Source organism: Centropristis striata, chromosome 10 (genome assembly GCF_030273125.1).
Source record: "Centropristis striata isolate RG_2023a ecotype Rhode Island chromosome 10, C.striata_1.0, whole genome shotgun sequence".
NCBI lineage: Eukaryota > Metazoa > Chordata > Actinopteri > Perciformes > Serranidae > Centropristis > Centropristis striata.
This window is the reverse complement of record NC_081526.1, coordinates 26,552,510-26,571,685: the sequence shown is the minus strand read 5'-3', so window position 1 is coordinate 26,571,685 and position 19,176 is coordinate 26,552,510. Positions and strand designations below refer to the sequence as shown.

At 37.2% G+C, this 19,176-nt stretch overlaps 1 protein-coding gene across 1 annotated transcript; it reads right to left on the bottom strand.

Moving 5' to 3' along the window:
• Positions 1-11,873: 11,873 nt before the first annotated feature.
• LOC131979637 (histamine N-methyltransferase A-like) lies at positions 11,874-18,113 on the bottom strand. The gene is made up of 7 exons (XM_059343693.1): positions 17,976-18,113; positions 17,703-17,842; positions 16,996-17,048; positions 15,209-15,316; positions 14,902-15,029; positions 13,525-13,618; positions 11,874-12,330 (listed from the first exon to the last, which is right to left on the bottom strand). The coding sequence occupies exons 2-7, from the start codon at positions 17,831-17,833 to the stop codon at positions 11,978-11,980; spliced, it is 867 nt and encodes a 288-aa protein (XP_059199676.1). The 5' UTR covers positions 17,834-17,842; positions 17,976-18,113; the 3' UTR covers positions 11,874-11,977.
• Positions 18,114-19,176: the final 1,063 nt, after the last annotated feature.

Here is a 19,176-nt window from a genome sequence, read left to right as displayed (position 1 = left end):
GTAGGCTACTGAAAATCAATTGTATGTGATGTCAGACCATCTTTTTTATTTTTATTGTTCAAGTAGGGGGCAGACAAATATAAGAAATGTTTTCTTCTTGCTGCTCCTTTCCAATCATGAAGGTGTAGAGTGTGTCTCTGTACACCTTGTGTTGTCCACCTCCATGAAAGGAAAAAAATAAAAAAATAAAAGAATTCTCTGTAAACCCTAGAGATGTTTGTGTGTGAAAGTCCCAGTAGATCAGCAGTTTGTAAATACTCAGACCAACAACCATGCCACATTCAAAGTCATTCAAATCACCTTTCTTCTTCATTCTGATGCTGCTTTTAACTCCAGCAGCTTGTCTTCACCATATCTATATGGCAAAAAGGAATGAGTTGCTGCCATCTGATTGGCTGATTAGATACAGTATTGTGTGTTAGCAAGTTCAGTATTATATGACATGGGGTACTGGAGCACCTCAGCCTCTTGTGGTTGAAATTAGTATTACAACAATAAACACCAAGAAAAAATATACTGACTTAAAAGATATAAAACCTGTTTTCTCAGATGAAAAAAAATAATTAAAAAAAGATCTTGACATAATTTTTGTTCCCCTATTCTGTTTCACAGAAGATATTTTATAATGAACTTGGAAACTCTGGCAAACCTCTTCTCCACCTGTTCTTAATGAGGAGAACACAGGAGAGAAAACTATTTAAATCAAACTTTTTTTCTCACTTGCCTGTCAGGACTTCCTGAAATTACATTTGTCCTAAAATAAACACTGTATATAAGTGGTATGAAAAACCAAAAGGCATAGTAATAGACATACTACATTTTCTGTTGCTGCAACATAATACTTTTGTGTAAAGTGATGTAATAGTCACTTTGATATCAGTGTCATTTTGACGTCCGCCATTAAAATGTGGCCATAATCTTTTCTACAAGTAATTCAGTTGTTTGTTCCTCATGCAAGTCATATTAAACATAAAACATAATGGTTTAATATAGGAATTAAACATGTCAAAATAATCTTTACAACATGGTCTGTTTCCAACCCCTGCTAAGAAGTTTTAAAAGTCAGTGAAGGAAAAAATAAACAGAAATATATGCAGATCTGGAGAACAATATGTGAACTAATATTCTCACCAATGGGACCACCATTGCCTTGTGAAATTCATAATCCCTCTCTGTAAGAAGATGATATTTGGCAGCCACCTCCATCTACTGTAACATTGTGCTTGTGGTCTTTTTGTTTCTTTAGGAGAGCCTCTGGCTGAGCATTTGAAGTTTTTAATCTGGCGCTCCAGAGACTAAGGTCACCTTTCACTATCCCCCCCTCTCTCTCTTTTATTTGCTCTTGCTTAGTTCTGGCAACCCTGCTATTTCACACACTATTAAAAGAAATCTGCTAATGCAAGAGCGAGGTCCTTGGCTTGTGGAATGGAAAATGATGGCATTTCTGAATTCTGTCTCTCTAAAAAGACCGTAGGCGTCTAGTGCAGGGTTTATGACCCTAAGATTAGTCACTTTTTGGAGCTGGATGTACTGCCTTAGGCTATTTCTGCCAGAAACTGATTTTCATATTGATGTGCGACGTTGAGCTCTCTCCAGTCCACATATTGGCTCATGCATCACCTGGACTCTGCAGCTGTCAAGCCTCAGTGATAGCAAGTGAAGCAGACAATTCCTCTGTTAATAAATAAACAAGTGAGACACTGCTAGTACATATTATATTCCTTAGGCTCGAGGCATCCGGCTACGCACCGCACATTTCATTACCATTAACATTGCATGATACTCAATCTCAATTTTGTCCTGATTTCCTTTCACAAAGCGCAATTATGACACTTTTATGGATTACTTGCATGCTATAAACAACACTAATGAATAACTTTACAATAGGACCACATTTTGAGCTGTCACTGACCAGGGAACATTTGTTCTTATTTGGCTCGGCTTTCTTAATTCTTTCTTCTATTTTACATTTATGTCTCTTTTGTATGAAGAAGAGTAGCTTCAAAAACACACAATACATAACATTTCCAAGGATAATTCACCAAAGTCTCCTACTGTGTTAAACTGAAGATGGAACATTTATGTATCTGTTGAGAAGATTGACTGCTAGTTTAAAAATATATTATAATAAAAAGATAGTTTGTGGAGAAATGTTTAATTAGATATTATTTATAGAAAACCATAACCCTGGTTAAAGTGTCCAAGACCTTTGGTTATTTTCTTACTTGGACAATTTCTGGCCATGAATATTTTTTATGAACAGCATAAATGGAAAAACAACATACTTTTCAAGTTTAGTTTTAAACATAGTTGATGTTTTGCAATTTCTTTGTTTTGGTGTTGTTCTTTCATAGCGGTGTACATGCATGTGTGCACTCAAATAAAAAACACATTTTTCTATACTGAAAATATTGGTACACTATATGTCTATATATGTGCTTTTCAGAAGGCTTGTAAATGGCATGTTTGTCAGAAGGATTACTGAAAAACTACTGGCACGATTTTCATGAAACTTAGTGGAAGGGTGTAGCATGAGCGAAGAAAGAACCCATTACATTTTGGAGCTCATCTGAGTCACAAAGCGAATACAAATATTACTTTTCACTTTCATTAACATTTCAAGATAGGGCATTTGTGCTGCATTCATGGGGTGATGGGAAATTGTGAAAGATTTGTTCCCTGTCATACCTCATGGCTCACCGGATCTGTTTGCTATGCTGTTCGTTATCATGCAAATACTGGAAACAACTATCAGTACTCTGCTCTATTAATGCTCTGAGCAATAAAATACAAATTATATTAAATAAAAATAACACAAGACTTTCCAACTCTGGAAACGGAACCATCTGAGGAGCATTTGAATGCACCATTGGACTTGGCAGAGGTACATTTATAGTGTGTTGGTCATTAATTTACTGTAAGTGTAATCTAAGAGTACTTTATGAAATTTAGCTGAAAATGTTGTTATTTTGGTACAAGTTCAAATATTTCAATTTAACACAGCCTTTGTTGAAGGACTGCTGCGTCTGTATGTTCACCCATTGGTGATTGCTAATTATTACACTCCACCAAAATAAAAACATTTGGAAAAAACATGCAACATTCTTCATACTACTGGCCTTTTTACCCCAGTCAGGGGAAAAAAGAGCAGTTGGGGAATTACATGGAGCAGAGCTTTGCATGTATTACACAGTAGAAGACTAAGGAGAGATTATCCAAGGCCAGATGTGTCTCTCTCCAAGGAAAAAAAGCATGCCGTCCGCTAAGAAGCAGCCATATCCTGCCACTGGTAAGCATCTAGCAGCAGGGCGTCGGCGGTCGGCTGTCTGGAGCATCACGCCGGCTGTCTCTGAATATGCAAGATTTCAGGTTTAGGAAGCGGCCGCCTTTTAATGTTGTCGACACATCATCCATCATACTTAGACAAACATTTACCAAGATGACTGATTGACGGTAATGCAGCATTAGCCTCTGTTTGCTCAGAGGCAAATGTCATGCCTGTTTATGCATTTCTGAGAGGGGAAAATGTGGAGTTCAAATTAGCCGGTGAAAAGACCTGTGAAGCTGTTTCCCCTGCAAGAAAGAATATGTTGCACAGGATACGAGAGAGCATGACAAGGCTGAACCTCTCTAAAACACAACTGATATATCATTCCTTACCCCTAATATCAACACACTTGCTTTTTTCCCCGGCTTAATTGTGAGGAGAAAATGTCCTGTGAGGAGCTTCCCAAGGCTAAGACACCTTGTAGTTCATGAGCTATGACTCCAGAGCAGAGAAACCAGCGTGATTCTCTCGGTACAGATTGCGTTTTATTGAACCAGGGCTTGTCAGCATTTTTGGTGAGCTGGTAAAATATAATTGTGTCATCCTTTATAAAGCAGTGTTGGGGTGACAGCACCCACAGAAGCTTCATTACTCTGCTTTTTATTGGGGTGTGAAGAAGGGACATTCTCTTGGTGATGAATAACGTCTCTCTCGCATGAAGTCAAGGTAAAACACACTCACGGTGGTGGTTGTAGTGGTGGTGGTGGTGTGCTCCACTGGATGTACATGGATCATTTAAAATGAAATCAATTCAGCTGAAGAATTAGAGCTGGTTGCTATAATGGTTTTTATCTGACGCCCATCAATACCTGTATTGATTTGCTGGTAGAATCGAACCTTGCGAGAGCCGAGAAGAAAAAAATGCTACACACACAAATATCTGAGCAGCGTTGCATGCAGTAAGGAGTGGAGTGACATCTGTTAATCCATCAGGATTTTTTATTTGAGGAGACGTTACCTGAATGTCATGGATGTTTTATAATAACAAAGCACTGGAACTTGCTTATGTCACATGAATATGTTCATAACTTGGTTGCCTAGTTTCATGTGCTGCAAACCATCCACCTGTTTTTCATGCAGGAATTAAATTCTCCATAGAAACTCTGCATAACTGGTCACATATTTGCATTGACTGTTAGTCGAAGTCATTGTTGCAGAGAGACTCCTCATACTGCCCTTATCTCTATCTGAAGCAGGCCAGTTTAATAGTGACTCACAGCTCCTAAATGAGATAGCATATACCCCCATTCACCTGCACTGTGATTTATCAAGTTAAACAACCATCTTTATTGTGTTTGGGTTCTCACCAGGGCTGTAAACACTTTTTTTATGGATGGAAAACAGAACCGTTTGACAATTTAGCAGAACATTTCATTAGAATGGGTTTAGCCGGGAACACCGGCGCGGCGAAATAAAATGGAAAGACCCGGGGATCCTGATCGTAAGTTATTAAGACAGAGGGGTCGCTCCAGGGACGCGCACTTTAAATAGAGCTCCAAAGTTTCCAACTTCATTTCCTATGCACAATCAAACTTGCACCCATGAGAGGGAGGATATTTAAGATCCAATGAATGGATGTGGGCCAGAAACAGCGTTTAATAAAAGCAAAAGACGAGATACCAGTTGATTAATGCACTGAAGAACAATAAAGCCATAGCAGATCTGCAGGGAAATGTAAGGTCTTATTTTCTTTTTCTCATGACAGGGATTAAGTACAAATATCCCTGCTACCGGTATTAACTTCTGGCAGGATTGCTCTGTGTCATGATCAGTTTTTAAGTCCTATATCTGTGCTCTAACATAGCTGCAGGAGAGACTGACATCATCCTCCATAATAACAGTAATAAAACACAGCAGATACTATCTTTAAGGTTGAACTGATAGAGGTTTATAAAGGGCTCTGTCGATACACTCAAGTCACTGACGGTCAATATGCACTATTTAATTTAGACGTTTCATGCCAGAATATAGCATTTACTTAAGACTTCCACCCTCTGCAACAGCACCACTAAACCTCTAAACATTAACTTGTTTATTTCCCTTTCAATTCCAGACTAATTAAATTGTTGTAGGGGGAACAGCTCTTTAGAGCAGACTGACCCACATCACCAATACAGTGATTAACTCTGGGGATACATTAAATTTAAAAGTAAAATTACCTTACCAAAAAGAGCCTTACACAATTATAAACAGAATGTGCAAAGACAATAAAAACACACTCTCATCCAGTAGACCGGTGTTGCATTTGTGTCCTGTGTGAAATGGGAGAAATCACATGCTTTTTCTTTTTACTTTTAGTACGTACTGCAGCTGCCCTTACATACATACATACGTGTGCTGTTGCATGCAGTATGCATACAATTGGGACACTTCATCATAATATGGTGTCTTGAACTTTGACCCTCACATATGCTTTACAGAGGATTGTGGGTAAGAATAGCCAGAAAGCATGCTGGATTGCATTCTGTGAAATGTGACTTAATGTAGATGGACCTCCCGGTGTTTTTGACATATTGCATTTATGTAATAGACTTTGTAATGGGCAGTGGTGGAAGAAGTATTCAGATCTCTTACTTAAGTAAAAGTACTAATACCACACTGTAAAATGACTCCACTAAAAGTAAAAGTCCTGCATTTAAAGTAAAAGCACAAAAGTATCAGCATCGAAATGTTCTTAAGGTATCAAAAGGAAAATTACTCGTTATGCAGAATGAACCCACTCAGATTGTTATATATATTTTAAATATATTATTAGATTATTTGCATTTATGTTAGCAGCATTTTTAATTGTATGAATATGACTCATTTTATCTACTTAATATACTGTTTTGAGGTTTAATGAAATAAAGAAAAGGCTAATCACTTTAAATTGATCATGTTTTCATGTTAAATATCTGAAAAGTAACTAAAGCTAACAGCTAAATTTAGTGGAGTAAAAAGTACAATATCTATGCCTGATGTAAATGTAATGAAGTAGAAGTATAAAGTTACATACAATGGAAATACTCAACTATAGTACACATACTTCAAAAATGTACTTAAGTACAGTACTTGCATAATGCTAGTTACATTCCACCATTGGGACATACTAAATAGATTTCTGCCATATTAAATAGTATATATGCGGTATGGGTATTGAAATGCTCAGCAAAAGTCAATGTTGTTCTAAGTTAACCTGCAAATGAATGTATGTAAATGCATCATATTCTTCATCACTATCATCTCAACATAGGGGTCAGGAAAAGGAAAGTGATTTCTGGGTATCTCCATATAGCTGCGGAGAAGAAATGATAACATATTAAATTATATTAAAATATGGCTTAATTTTTAAGGTGGAAATGTGAAGCATGGTCTGAGGAAGAAAGCTTGTAATACCTTCAGATTACACTTTGCAATCATCAAATTTAATGTTATTTGCTGTCATTTTATAGTGAAATGACCCTGGCTACCTCGCTGACTCCATGGCAACATTGTACATCCTGATTGTATTATGAAAAGCATGATGAGAGCTGTTCTGGCAGAAATGAAAACATATTAAAATAAAGTAGCATATTTAGAACAGGGAATGGACTTTACATTACTTAGTACATTTTGTTTCAATCATGTGTTATATTCAGGTTCTGTTCAAACAGGTGGAGAGAAAACGACCTACATAACTGTGTCCAGTAGTTTGAGGGGTTTTTAGTAATCTTTTTCAAAATTGTGGCTTTTGTATGTTATATGTATGTTATGTATGAAAGTAGACTTAATTTTTCTTTCTTTTTAACCTAACTCTGGTCTTTTTTTATTAATCAAGTAAGTCAAGTCAAGTCAACTTTATTTATCAATGCTGCCATAAGTACAGGACATACAGAGAATTGAAATTGTGCTTCCCTCTTATCCCTGGTGCAAACAGCAATAAACATGAAATATAAAATATAATTAAAAAAATATAAAATATAAATGTAAAAACATATATACAAGCAAAAAGAAATCAACGAAAAGACAGTGGCAAATCTGGACAATGTAAATAGTATAAATAGTATAAATATGACGGTATGAACAGATTAATGGTATAAATATGCCGAATAGTATCAGTATGGCAATGTGGCACAGTAACATAATTATCAGTATAAATATGAATATTGCAGTATAAACAGAATTAACAGTATAAATATAAATATAAATATGGCAGTACAAACAGAATTAGCAGTATAAACAGTGAGGTACAAGATGAATACAATGTAGAAAAGTTGGTGTACAGCAGTTGACTGTACACAATGTAATTTGGTTTGCAAGAGTTTAAGAGAAGTAGTTTTATAACTATAGTTTTATAAGTATAACCAGATAGTTTGTGTGTGAATCTTAAAAACTGTGCCCTAGTGTTCAACATCTATCTGTCCGTGGTTTTGAGAAACGTACAAATTCAGCATTTATTGTGGCAACATGGTTCAGCAGTGATATCTGTCAGTTAATTAAATTTTCCTTACTTAAAGCCAATATATCAATCTAACCTCAGTCGTCTGAGAAAAAAACCCCAGACATAAGCAAAACAACTAACACTGCATTAGGCTTTCTTGTTTTTTTCCCTCCAACATCCCACAATAGTAAATGACAGGCAGAGCCCCAAACACTGCACTATGTGAGGAGAACTGGGGCGTTTAGAGAGGGTAAACGTCACCGAGTGTAATTAAGAAGGATCTCACCCTGAGGAACTCTCTCAGTTGACAAAGTGAACAAGTGACAGTCAGAGTCACTGTCACTTTTATCGAATAAGCAAATATGGGCTTAAAAGAGCATGGCTTAGAGTGAATATCAAGTTGTTTCTCAAAATTGTTATCAACGTTTGTCAGGCACATAGAAAATTCTTCTGAAGTAGCCTATTTTTCACTTGAACTTTTCCTCTTGACAGGAGAACTTTCACAGTTCATGAACAAAAAGCAAAAGCCAGAAATTGGAAGATATAATTTATGAATTCACTAAATGTGTTGTGTTATCTGTAATTGATCGCGATATGAACAGAAGGGGTCAATTAGTGGCATTTTTGGCCTGGTTTATCTCTCACACTAATGGTGCAATATGTGACATGCAAAATAAATATGGCACCATCGCTTATCTGTGGCAGCTCTCCACATTCACACCCACAGGAGCAGTGCTGAAAATCGGACTATAAGGCCTTGCATCTCTAGATTAATGAGACAGACAAAAGTAAACCCATTCCAGCCTTTCTGATTTGTGGTGAATCGCCTTGGATTGATTTAAACCTGCAAAGCTATAAGCTCACTTCTCTGCAGCAACATCATTGAGCGAAAAAAGACTGAATTCTGCACCTAAAGAATTAGAATTAGATAGATAGAATTTAAAAAGGAAAAAAAACTCTGAATCATCGATCAAATAACCATATTTTTGCCGGAGTCAGACCAGTGGAGGACAGCTGCTATATAACAGCAGCTGCTAAACAGGACTAATTCTCCAGAATGAAATACACCACAGAGGCCAGCCATTTACAGGACTGGTATCAGAGCTATATTTCAAGGGCCGGCCGCAGCCTCTGCCCATTAAAGTGTGTGATGTATTTTAGGGCCAGTGTATGTCCTGCTCTGGTCTCGCAGAGGTCTGCACACTGACATGATGGCTGATAGAAGACGCCTTTAGCCTGATACTGGCTCTCCACACAGAGGGGACCAGAGGAGAGGAGCCGTATTAAAGAAGATAGACATCTGAAGAGTCAATCCGAGCAAGCACATAATATACAGAGACACAAGAAAATGCCATTGTTGTTCTTCTTGATCTTTAAAAATGATATGTGTATAGATGACATGTGCAGATGATAGTGACAATTAAGTTAAACCCTGTATATTCTTATAATTTGATGTGGAAAATGAAATATATCATTTTTAACTTTCATCTTATTTTATAAAGGATATCAACACTGAGTACATCATGCAGTTTCAACATCTGTTCAGTATCAAAACACCAAAGTACCAAGATTTATTTATTTTTACAACATGAATTAATTTGTTAAAAGCAGTAGGTGAAAATTAGGAAGATTAATTAAGATGTTAGTAAGGTCAAGTGTCTCCCAGTTGCTGTAAAGATTAAAGACTTGTACAAGGTTTTAACGATATGTACTAATTTAATGTGATGTAGGCGTTAATTTTTTATATTTTAGTTTTTATTTTTGGCAGATTTTGTGTCCTTTTGATTAAAAGCATTTACAAAACTTCTATTTATGTAATGTATTCCCGTAGAATTAAATCAGCCTTGGCTCACCTGAAGTCAAGTATCTTCTCTGCACTAAGGAGTAGACATGCTGCAAAGACAACATTTTAAATTAAACTCGCTATTAAGGCATAAAAACACAGAGCACATTGCATATAAAATGCATGCCACTACATCAGATAATAAAAAACAGAAGAGGTGTACTCGGGTCAAGAGAAAATCTGAACACATGGTCTGTTTCCTCATTATACTAAGTGTGAGAGTACTCTGATGAGCACCTCAGAGCCAGAGGCTGGGTGTTCAGCTCTGATAGCTGGCCAGATGGACTGAAGAAAGTTGCTTTCTTTTCTGAAAAAGGCTTTCACCTGGATGCTTCACACAACCATGTCAACATATTGGCACAGCTGCAATGTCTGACCCGTACACAGTGCCGAAAAGACACTGTTTCACAGCATCGCCTGCACAATACAAATGAGGAGAATGTCAATGTACATGAGACTCTCTGGAGAGACATTGCTTGTCATTTAGCCATTACCTAATCAGGAGGTAGCAGTAAATAAAAGCAATATGCAGCTAATAATATAAAAACATCCAGCTGTTCAGCACTTCAAAGTATAATCAATCACCTTGAAAACAAGGTGATCTGTGAGCATTTCATCACATTTATCTAGCAGAAAACTTCTTCTATGATAAGACACCAACTGGCATGTGAAGTAAATAGTTCTTGGAGAGCATTAGCGGCAGACAGTGTCTTGAGGTTGATTATCTCAGTGACTAATGCTCTGTCACTCTGTGGTATGAGAAGGCCCAGCGAGGACCCCCGGTAATGGAGCCTGAGCAGGTGCTGAAAGCCCACTGACATCAGGGGGGAGTGCACTGACAAGAATTTCTGATGAATTTCAATTACTGATCTATTAAAGCTAATGAGGTAAATGAGCAGCCAGAATACATTTGCAAGATAGCCTGAGACAAGACCTCGGCGGTTTGACGTTCACGTGCAGCTACAGCCGACACTGTGTGTGTGTTTGTGCTACTGTTAGAAATGTGTCCGGCCTGCTGATTGTGAACTGAGACATTAAATAGCTTCAAATTAATCGTTCTCCACACATTAACCATACTGTTTTTGGTAATGTAATAAAAGTTAGTGTTGTGACTCTGAGGGTGTAGTGCTCTATCTAAACGTGAGGTCAGTGTGCCATCTGCTGGAGGAACTGCAACAGATCACAGACACAGGATCAGTTTTATATTCAGACCTGTAGCACCATCTGCTGGCTTTATGGTGAAAAGCACCATGGGGAAGCTCAAGCTTTAAAATGTTCAAGACTAATCTAGCTTTCTGTAATGATATTGGGCATGTATAAGCATATTTGTCCAAAAGATTATTATTCTTGCCTATTTTAGATTTTTAGAATTTTAAATAATGGGTGCAGTTTTGGCTAAAAAACCAAAAGTTACTCTAAAACAATTGATAGTTTCAAATGTGCCTTCAGAAAGACATCATTTGTTATGTCACAATGACCAAAAAAAAGAAGCTAGTTAAAGATAGATAGTATTAACTGCTAATAAAAGCAAAATGCATAGTGATTATTTTTGCCTTTTACCAAGTAACTTTATATTTGCTATACAGACAAGAAACTACTTACTATCACTTAACCATCAAAATTCATATTATTTAACAAATGACTAAATCATTATAATTTAAAGTTGAATTACTATCTGGCTTCATCTTGCAAAGCTGTTCATTAACACAGTTAATATGACTGTCAGTTGTAGTAGTTGTCTTTATTCCTCATAAATAATGCTGAATGCCTTATCCTAAACATTTGAACCCAAATGGTAACGCCAAACTTTCTTGACAGCCTGTTGATGGCAGCAGTGTGTGTGTGTGTGTGTGTGTGGCCTGTTTGTGTGACCTGTTTGTGATGATGACAGATTGTTTCCTTTTATTATACCTGGACTACTTGGGGGCTACTTGGTAAACATCTTGCAGCTATAGTTAAGATCTCTCCTCCATAATATACTTAAATATAAAGCCAAATTGATGTATCCACTATGCATTAAAGTATGAATTAAAACTATTTATGATTTTCAAGGGTACTGGATAATATATGTATACAACTATTTCAATTTACTGCTGGCTGTGAATGTTTGTCTGTCATATAGAGAGAGGAGACTGGGATTTCATTGAGTCATTGTGTTTTAACACTTCCAAAGATGCAGTATGCTAGCTCTACACAATTTATTCAAGCCGTCATTCCTACAGGTTTCTAATTATCATACTATATATACTATATTAAAATGTAATTAATATTTTACTTATAAACATAATAACGGATTTCCAGAGTTAGTCAAATCATGCTTTATTACTGCATATTACACATACAGAGTCAGTGTGGTGGATATTTTCGAATATATATGAATATTAGAAAATTCTTCCACAGGACAAACTTAGGCGTGCACAAGTATACAGCTCAGATTACTGTTGAAGAACACCCCGCCATCTCTCTGGGTGCTGCACTTGTTTTTGAGAAGGTCTAAGATGCCTGCTCTGGTCTCTGAAGTGAAGGACTGATAGAAGTTATCTTTCGCTGTCATGAAATTCAGCAGACGTTGTCCAGTCTGGCTGCTTGGATTGAAGCACTCGGAGATGTCGAAGGCGTTGGTAATGACGTGCTCCTCATACTTCAGACCCTGGCTCTTCAGGCAGGAGATCACCTCTGCTGATGAGCGGTATTCTGTGATGGCATGGACACACAGGTCCTTCTTGTAAGTCTTCCACAGCGTGTCCCAGCCACCGTGAGCTGGACATTATAAGATAAACATAGATCATATTAATTCCAGAGGAAATACATTAACAAAAACAAAACACTGATAGTATATTTTACAGTCAACTTAAGAGAGTTTTGACTGGTAACCTCCACAAAACCAACTGGCACTATTCTTCCAGAAAGAAGTGAGCCAATCCTTGAAAATGCTTAAATTTAAATGGTATATTTTCAAGGTTTAAAAAGTGCTTGGATTTTGGATAAAGTGCTTGTAAATGCTAGAAATTCTTACTGTATTTCTCTTGCAATCTGACTATATCCATCTATAGACTATAGATAATCACATGTTCAATGTAAAAATAATGAGTAACCTATCTGAAATGAAGACCGTTCCTCCTAAAAGTGTAATACCATCGCTGTTGGTATGGTTAAGTGAAATCTCCCCCTTTTTATTATGTAAGTACTCATCTAAAACAGTGATTCCCAACAGGGGGGGCCTGACCCCCCAAGGGGGGCGCCAGAGATCCATGAGGGGGTCGCGAAGCCCTCTTGATTTTAAGGGATGTAATAAATCTAATGTGTTTAAAACTTCAAATATAGATGAGTCAGCATTTAATTCATTAGTGGGACAAAAACAACTAAATAAGGGCTACATTAAATGTTTATTCATTTATTTAAATAGAAAAATCACTATAGAAAAGTTTAAAAATAAAGGCTATATCGCGAGAATAAGGACATGTGTAACATCCCTCCTGCAGTATACACAGGTAACCTCACCTTGCGGTAACCTCACCTTGCGGTAACCTCACCTAACAACAGAAACACAGGGCTAATGGAAAAATGACGAAGCGTCAGGGAGACGAAAATGCTGAATATCTCAAAAAGAAATAGAGAGGGTACCATGAAAGTCACACTGAGTTTGGCTTCATAGAAGCAATGGACAATGGGGGGGTCGCCAAAGTTTACAATGGTAAAAATGTGGGTCCCTCAAGAAAAAGGTTGGGAACCACTGATCTAAAACATGTAATTTACAACCGGTGTAAGATACTGAAAAAGCTTGAAAATTTACCTTGAAAGTCCTTGAAAAATGCTTGAATTTGACCACTGCTAAAGTGTACGAACCCTGAATTAAGATGCTTTTTCTTTTCTTTTTTTTTACATTTCATTGCTCGTAAGTAATTAAGACACAGTTTAAGAGGAAGAAAAGCAGGACAACTTAGTTCCACTTACCTGTTTCAATGATGATCATAAGCCTGCCATTTTTCTTTAGGAGGCTGTGGTGGAACTTGATGCTCTCAGCGAGGTCATCCACATAGTAGATCATCTGTTAAAGGAGGAATTCAACACTTTGTTATGCGGATGTCTAATTAGAAGTGGGCGATATGTATCGTCTACGATAATATCGTTAACGTTGTTTTGACGATGTGCAATGTTACGTTATCAAGTATTTATAATATCTAAAAAAGAAAACAAACCAAAGGCGCATAGATGGTAGAGGAGAGGTGCATGAAAGTCACTTTGTTAACAATATTAACAAATGATAATGTGCCACTTATTTGCTCATGCTTGTATGCTGCACAATTGACCTCAGGAGAGAGAACCTAATTGTTTAACCCATTTAATGTCTCTACACTGAAGTTTAACTGGGAGTCTCATGAATGCTTAAGTTTAAAGAAAATAAACAAGAGTTGTTGTTCTGAATCATTGTGTCCATCCACAGATGTTCTGGTAAGCAAGAAAAATTAAAACAGCTTTTTTTGTAAAGAAATCACATTTTAAAGGATATTGTCAGATTATTGCTATCGAAAAATGAAAATAAATAATTGAGATTTTTTTTTTGCCCATATCACCCACCCCTATGTTTAATCAGTGAAATCACTAAATTCCCCAGGGTGAGCTATTTTAACTGAGAAAGCTCTCCTGTACAAGTGCCGACTTTGCTTCCTGACAGAAACTCACTCTTTAGTCTAACAAACTAAGCTCACAAAATATGTCATGTAAATATTTTTACATCTAAATACAAAAATACAACCACACACTGAATTTAACCAGTTTCTTTCAGTGAAACAAGACTAGGCCTCGAGCATAGCTCTGTCCAAATGAGACGGAAAGCTTAATAAAAAACACACAATCCAGAGACACAGAGAGTGTTTAAAAAAACTGTTTTCCACCCTATTATACCTTCATATTGATAGAGAAACTGGCTTTTAAGGAGAGGGTTTTGAGGAACCTTTAATCTGACCTCTTGAAATAGAGCTTGTCACTCATCATAGTTCTATTAGGGACATTAATACCAGAGGATACGGCAGATGTGACTATTTATAGCACTAATTGTTATCCACTTCTGTTTGGCAGAAAAGGTTCTGCTGATTCGCTTCCTAGTAATTCAAGCAGCAGCAGAGGACTGCAGCTCAATAAAATTCACAGTTTAAACAGATTGAAAGACTAACATGCTCCCAACAGTACACAGTGCTCCTTAGTCCACCTCAATTCAAGGTGTGACCCAGGACAATGAGGAGAAAACATGCAAAGCCCAGAGGCCAGAAACAGAAGCCTAAATCTACCTCATTTTTAGAACGACTGTTCATATATTCAAAGTCGTAATACCTGAATCATGTGTATGAAGTCAAATTTTTTGACTCCTTTGGCTTTGACGTGCTTCTCATAGTCCTCACTGTGCATGATATGCCAAGCAAATGGGATCTTTTGAAGGTTGGTCGTCTTTGCAACCAAAGCTACAAGTTGGACATAATAAACAGAGAAAGCAGGCAATGACATGAGTGTGAAAACAGAAATAACCATGACTTAAACACTGATTGGATGAAGACGACGGAAACACAAGTAGAAATTATAAAACACATAATGCAGAAGGGATTAAACAAATGTTTTCTAGTGTGTTTTGAATTGTCAATACCTTTGAAGTTGTCAGTGAGTGCAGAACTTCCCTCAACAATGTCAGCAGTGATCGGGACAGCAGGTACTGTGGACTGCAGCAGGGTGAGCATCTGGGCATCCACCTCCCCTGGGAGAAAAACCTGGAGCCTCAGTGAAATGCTGCTTCAATGGGGAAACATCTGCACTCAAATATATTCGTTGGAATATTCCATTAATTCAATTCATCCACCCTTGTGTTTTGTTTACGTATTGTATTGTAAACGTTTCTTAAAAATTTGATTTAATATTAAAGTCAACCCGTCAAAAAAATGTATGTCAAATAAATGTCATCTATTTATGGTGTGTGTGTGTGTGTGTGTGTGTGTGTGTGTGTGTGTTTGTGTGTGTAATAGCGAGTCAGAGGCAGTGTGTGTTCGCACCATAGATTTATCATTTTCACAGACTTTGATGTTCCCGCCGTGCAATAAACCATGTTATCAATTAACTTTAGTGGAGCACAGTCAAAACTGCAAGGGCTTTGACCTCAGTGTCCTCCTTTAACTCAGTAATGTTCTGTCTCCTTGTCCCTAAAGGATAGGGATATTTAGCTTAGCTTAGCTTAGCTTGGCTTAGCTTAGCTTAGCTATAACTGAAGTGTTAAAAAAAAATTCAGTGGCTTTGCAGAAGAGTGCTCAACAAAAATTTAAAGTTTAGTTCCCCTATTGAACTGTAGGTCAAGGGGCACTTGCTGACCTCATCCTGAGCAAGGCTCACTTCTTCTTTTTGGCCATAGGTTAAAGAGAGCAGATTGTGCCCCCTTGTTGAACCTTTCCTGAAAACCAGTTAGAACTAGGTCAGTGTGCAGCTATTTCAGTAAGAAACATACACACAGGCCTCAAAAAAACAGACGCATACATACAAGACACCATAGTTTTGAAAAGACATAAACCACAAGGTGACCAGTATGGGTTGGCTACTGCGGTCACCATCCTGAATTGAAGATAACTGTATAGTTGAGGAACTTGTTGGCACTCTGACTGGTGATCCCAGCATGGACACAGCAGAGTCCAGTGCTGCTCATTGCATTTGGCTATTATTCTTTCAATAAGTAGTAAAGTGTATTCAGTTATTTTGAGTCTTTTTTAAAAGCACAAGTCTAGAACAAAAGAACAGGGGCAGAGTGCGGGAGGCTTTAAGAGCTCCGGCTCTAACATCCCTAACTTATCATTAAATGACAAGTTTACCCGTGACCCGAGTTCAGGTAAGCCGTTAAGGATGATGAATGAATAAATGAATGAATGAATTTCTAATTTCTGTCATCTTTTAACAACTGTGTAAGTTGAAAAATGGGGGAGAAAGGCCAAAGTCCAGTTTCTGTGTAAAATATATTTAAAAGACGATCATATATTTTGAGTAAATATGAAGCTACAGCAATCTGATTCAATCAAATGAAATAGGTATCTCCTGGAGTTAGATTCTTTTGTTTTTTTTACAAATGTTCCAATAAACCCTATGTAAACTTGAAAATTAAAATGTAATTCCTATGTGTATGTATTTACTGTGTGTGGCTCTGCATGGTTTTTGATGACAGTAAATCTAAATTTGGGGAGAATTAAATCTAATTCAAAGGCATCATAATTAAATTATGTTGTTAAAATTGTTTAAAACAGTGTATTTCCCTCTGGTCTTAGAGAAGCTACTAATGCAATCTCTTGTACTTGTGAATCTTTAGCCTCATGTATGACAGTTTGTCCCAGAGCCAAAACTACTTCAACAAACCACATGTGTTCAAACAACAGTTACCAGCTGCTGTATCTCATCACATACCTCCGCCACTCCCTACTCCAAGAACATCCAGGCTGCTTTTGCCTTCAGCAACTCTGCATCAATAAAAGATAGATTGAAAAGAAAGGGTTACAATTATATTACAACTGAAGCTGTAAACAAAGAAAAGTTGAAATGGTAAAATAAATCAAAAAATCTCTCCATTATTTAAAAAGTTCTAAATAAAAATGTGTCTCACATATCCCTCCAATTAGAGACTGTGTATAGAGAGCACATATCAATATGCTGCTGGATGTCAAAGTTACAGTATAAGCTATAAGTTGTTGTGGATGTGCATTATTAATCCTATATTACTCTAACACAATGCAGAGTGCCCTAAAATCTGTGCAAAAAAATATAATATAATATATATATATATATCTCAAATTCAAAAAGCCATTGAGAGAAAAATCATTGTGAAGTGACAAAATTGCAGTGTGTTGCCTGGCATGCCACCCACTGACCTTCCTGTTGTCAGAGTTGTTTGGACATGAAAAATGGGTACAAACACAAAAAGAAAAGGACTTTTGACCAATTTACTGCAGGCTTTGTACCTGTGTGAAATTATGGGTAATCTTATTTGTGCTGAGAGTTTCCAACTATCCAGAGAAGTCATGAAGTGAACTGAGTCAATATGTAAAAAGTGGTGAAAATGGTTTAAAGTGTTAAAGAACTCCTGCAGTGTAGCACTTTTTCTCTCCCTTTTTTACCTTTTAAATTCTCCTGGCAGAAGGTTGTGCACACACTGGAGAATGGCCTTGTGCTCTCCAGAGTGTTCCAGGTAGAACTGAAAGCTTTGGACGCTACTTCCCTCGTAACAAGTCTGCTTTTCTTCAGCCATGATGGATTCCTGCAATGCATTACACATAGTGGTTGAAAAGTAAACAAAAGCAGCGATTCATGCATGCAAAAAAACAACTATTTAATAACTAACTTGAATTTACTATCATATCAATCAAACATTGCAAGTATTCAACATTTACCTTGAATTTGCAGGGAGTAGGGACAGAGGGTCGATTGTTCCCACACTTTTAAGCAGCAGAGTTACTCTCCCCTCCCACTGGCAGGCTAGCTGTCCTGAAATGAGCCCTTGTTGCGTAACTCTTGGAGGATGAACTTTGCCTGTACACTGGAACTGACTGCAGCTGTGCTGTGAGATTCCTTCTCATGGCTTATACATTGGCTATTACTAAATCAGCCAGCCTTAGTGTGTGACACAAATCTTTCATCATCATCATCTTTCACAAGGATTTGTTTTTTCCCCTGACTGTAACAGCTCATATTCATCATGGGTGTGAGACATCACTGAGGATCGCCCGCCCTTTCCTTAGCACTCAGTTCTGACAGAGCAGTGTTATACTGTATTGTTTTTATATATGTATGAATTCTCACTAGACATATTAACAACCATGTTTATTACTTTGGCATTACAGTTTCATGAGGCTGTGATTATCCAAGAGGTTACATCAAGACTTTATACAATGAGGTCAAGTTTCAAAAATGATCTTAAATGACTACTATGTGGACTCACATTATCACACATGAATAAAAGTGGGCTCAAATAATTCACAAGAGTCTCAGCTTTTTAGTTAGAATCAATTCATGCAATTCTACGACTGTTTGGGGACCCCAGTAAGCAGAAATATTCAAATACAGCATGAGAATAACTGCATGGTTTATGTCCCAAACTGCATGGGATTAGCATTAATTGGGCATGTCTGTAAAGAGGAGACTACTAGAACCCATATTCATACTGATAACTTGAGGTCAGAGGTCAAGGGTCCCCTTTGAAACTGGCCATGGCAGTTATTCCTTTGCCAAAACTGGCAAAATTGTTGACTGTTATCAAGCCGCCTTTCTGACAAGATAATGGAACCAAATTTTTTTTTAGGTCTTATAATTTCATATAATACCAGTATCTTTATTGGAGCATTAGAACTAGGATGCCACACCCTCTTAAATACATCACTAAGGGGTTTTAATAACTATTCATTTTGAGTGCAGGGCCCTGGTTTTAGATAATGAAAGCAACAGACTCATACGTGTTTCATCTTTAACCATCAAACCAACAACTGCAGCGTCATTAGTAAAAAACACAAACACCAGATGAGTTAGACCTCCATCAATGTATAAAGAGTCCATCCATGACAGAGGGATTTATTTTTGATTGAAAGTATTTTAAGG

What these genes read in the sequence shown, in the direction of transcription:
- LOC131979637 (XM_059343693.1), bottom strand. Translation starts at nt 17,833, where the DNA reads ATGGCTGAAGAAAAGCAGACTTGTTACGAGGGAAGTAGCGTCCAAAGC. An exon ending in ACTCACTGACAACTTCAAAG is followed by an intron (nt 15,030 to 15,208) that starts GTATTGACAATT and finishes TCCAACTTGTAG; the next exon opens with CTTTGGTTGCAAAGACGACC. An exon ending in TATGATCATCATTGAAACAG is followed by an intron (nt 12,331 to 13,524) that starts GTAAGTGGAACT and finishes TATAATGTCCAG; the next exon opens with CTCACGGTGGCTGGGACACG.